This window comes from Otolemur garnettii, unplaced genomic scaffold (assembly GCF_000181295.1).
Source record: "Otolemur garnettii isolate 467f Iridium unplaced genomic scaffold, OtoGar3 scaffold00032, whole genome shotgun sequence".
Lineage (NCBI taxonomy): Eukaryota > Metazoa > Chordata > Mammalia > Primates > Galagidae > Otolemur > Otolemur garnettii.
Window position 1 is genome coordinate 12,335,654 of NW_003852427.1, and position 2,033 is coordinate 12,337,686.

General features: G+C 36.7%; 1 protein-coding gene across 2 annotated transcripts in view; it reads left to right on the forward strand.

The window, feature by feature from the left end:
• TRPC1 (transient receptor potential cation channel subfamily C member 1) overlaps positions 1–2,033 on the forward strand; it is a 51,800-nt gene that overhangs the window by 49,018 nt on the left and 749 nt on the right. For both annotated transcript variants that reach the window (XM_003789459.3, XM_003789458.3), the window contains 2 exons: positions 565–766; positions 1,030–1,224. In XM_003789459.3, the coding sequence (XP_003789507.1) occupies positions 565–766; positions 1,030–1,224 (397 nt within the window). The remainder of the gene's footprint in view (positions 1–564; positions 767–1,029; positions 1,225–2,033) is intronic.

Below are 2,033 nucleotides of genomic sequence, written 5' to 3' on the forward strand. Positions count from 1 at the left end.
AGAGCTGGCTCAATGCCTATAGCACAATGGTTACGGGGCCAGCCACAAACACCAAACATGGCAGGTTCGAGCCCGGCCTGGGCCAGCTAAGCAACAATGACAACTGCAACAAAAAATAGCTGGGCATTGTGACAGGTACCTGCAGGTACCTGTAGTCCTAGCTACTCGGGAGGCTGGGGCAAGAAAATTGCTTGAGCCCAAGAGTTGGAGGTTGCTGTGAACTGTGTCACCACAGTGCTCTACTAAGGGCGGCATACTGAGACTCTGTCTCACAAAAAAAGAAAATAGAAACTGAGCCATTTCAGGGTTTTGAGCAGAGAAGTGGCAAAATCTAATTGGGTATTAACAGGATCCTATAGATTAAAAAGTCAGCAAAGGGTTGAACAGTTAGGATAATTTATTTTACTTTTGATCTGTTTCTTTGTTTAAAGTAGAAGCATATCTGTCCTGTAGAAATCAACCTTATATTATAAGATATTATGCAGGATTATCAGTGTTATATAATTTTCTTATAAATGAATGCTTTAATTTCCTTTTAAACAAAAATGTGATTGTCTTTTACAGGTTCATTGGCACTTGTTTTGCTTTGTTCTGGTATATTTTCTCCTTAGCACATGTGGCAATCTTTGTCACAAGATTTAGCTATGGAGAAGAATTGCAATCCTTTGTTGGAGCCGTTATTGTTGGTACATACAATGTTGTGGTTGTGATCGTGCTTACCAAGCTGCTGGTGGCAATGCTTCATAAAAGCTTTCAGTTGATAGCAGTAAGTTCATTTTTAAGAAAATTTTATATTTTCTTGAGATCATACTAAGTATATGCAGTAGCTAAGGTAACCAAAGATTATAAGAATTGAAAAATAGTATTTAAAAATTAAACATAGATTTTAAAAATAGAAATAATATATAATAATTGCAAATACTGAACCAAATTTTTATCTGCAAGGTGTCGAAAAACATCCCCTTCCCTTATGAGTATGTGTGTGTATGTATTCATATTCTATATTGCTTTTCAATTTCCCTCTTACAGAATCATGAAGACAAAGAGTGGAAATTTGCTCGAGCAAAGTTGTGGCTTAGCTACTTTGAGGATAAATGTACGTTACCCCCACCTTTCAACATCATTCCTTCACCAAAGACTATCTGCTATATGATTAGTAGCCTCAGTAAATGGATTTGCTCTCATACATCAAAAGGCAAAGTCAAACGACAAAACAGTCTAAAGGTAAGAAATTAGAAGATTGAATTACATTATATAAGTTTTTTTTTTTTGAGACAGAGCTTCAAGCTGTCCCCCTGAGTAGAGTGCTGTAGCATCACAGCTTACAGCAACCTCCAATTCCTGGGCTCAAGCGAGTCTCCTGCCTCAGCCTCCCAAGTAGCTGGGACCACAGGTGCCCACCACAATGCCCAGCTGTTTTTTGGATGCAGCTGTCATTGTCGTTTGGCGGGCCTGGGCTGGATTCAAACCCACCACCTTAGGTGTATGTGGCTGGCACCTTAGTCACTTGAGCCACAGGCGCCGAGCCATATTAAGTTTTAACAGTTCCTAATCTCAGATATTTCTTAAAGCCTAAATATGCAGGGGTTCCTCAAGGGCTGCAACTGACTTTTTTCACTGCTGTATCCTTAATTCATGATACAGCATCTATTACAAAGTAAAGATTTAAAAATATTTATTAGGAATGATAAATAGTACTGAGTTTTTTTAGTTGTTGGATTCTTCCAACATATGAAATCTGATCTCACAGTTTTAAAACATGGAAAATATTCAGAGTACCTATTCTGTCATTGTAGGTAAAGAATGACTACTAGTGTTCACATTTTTCTGATTCTTCTTAAAAGCTATTCAAGAGAAACAAATTTCATATTTTTAAACCCACCTTATAAACCAAGGATTAGGAAATTTCAATCTCTGCTTATAAATGGAGGGTTTCTAAGAGTATGTTTTTTAAACAACATAACCATATAGACAAGTGAATAAAACAAATATGCCAGCTATGTTCATTTTAAACATTTTTTTTTTTTTTTTTT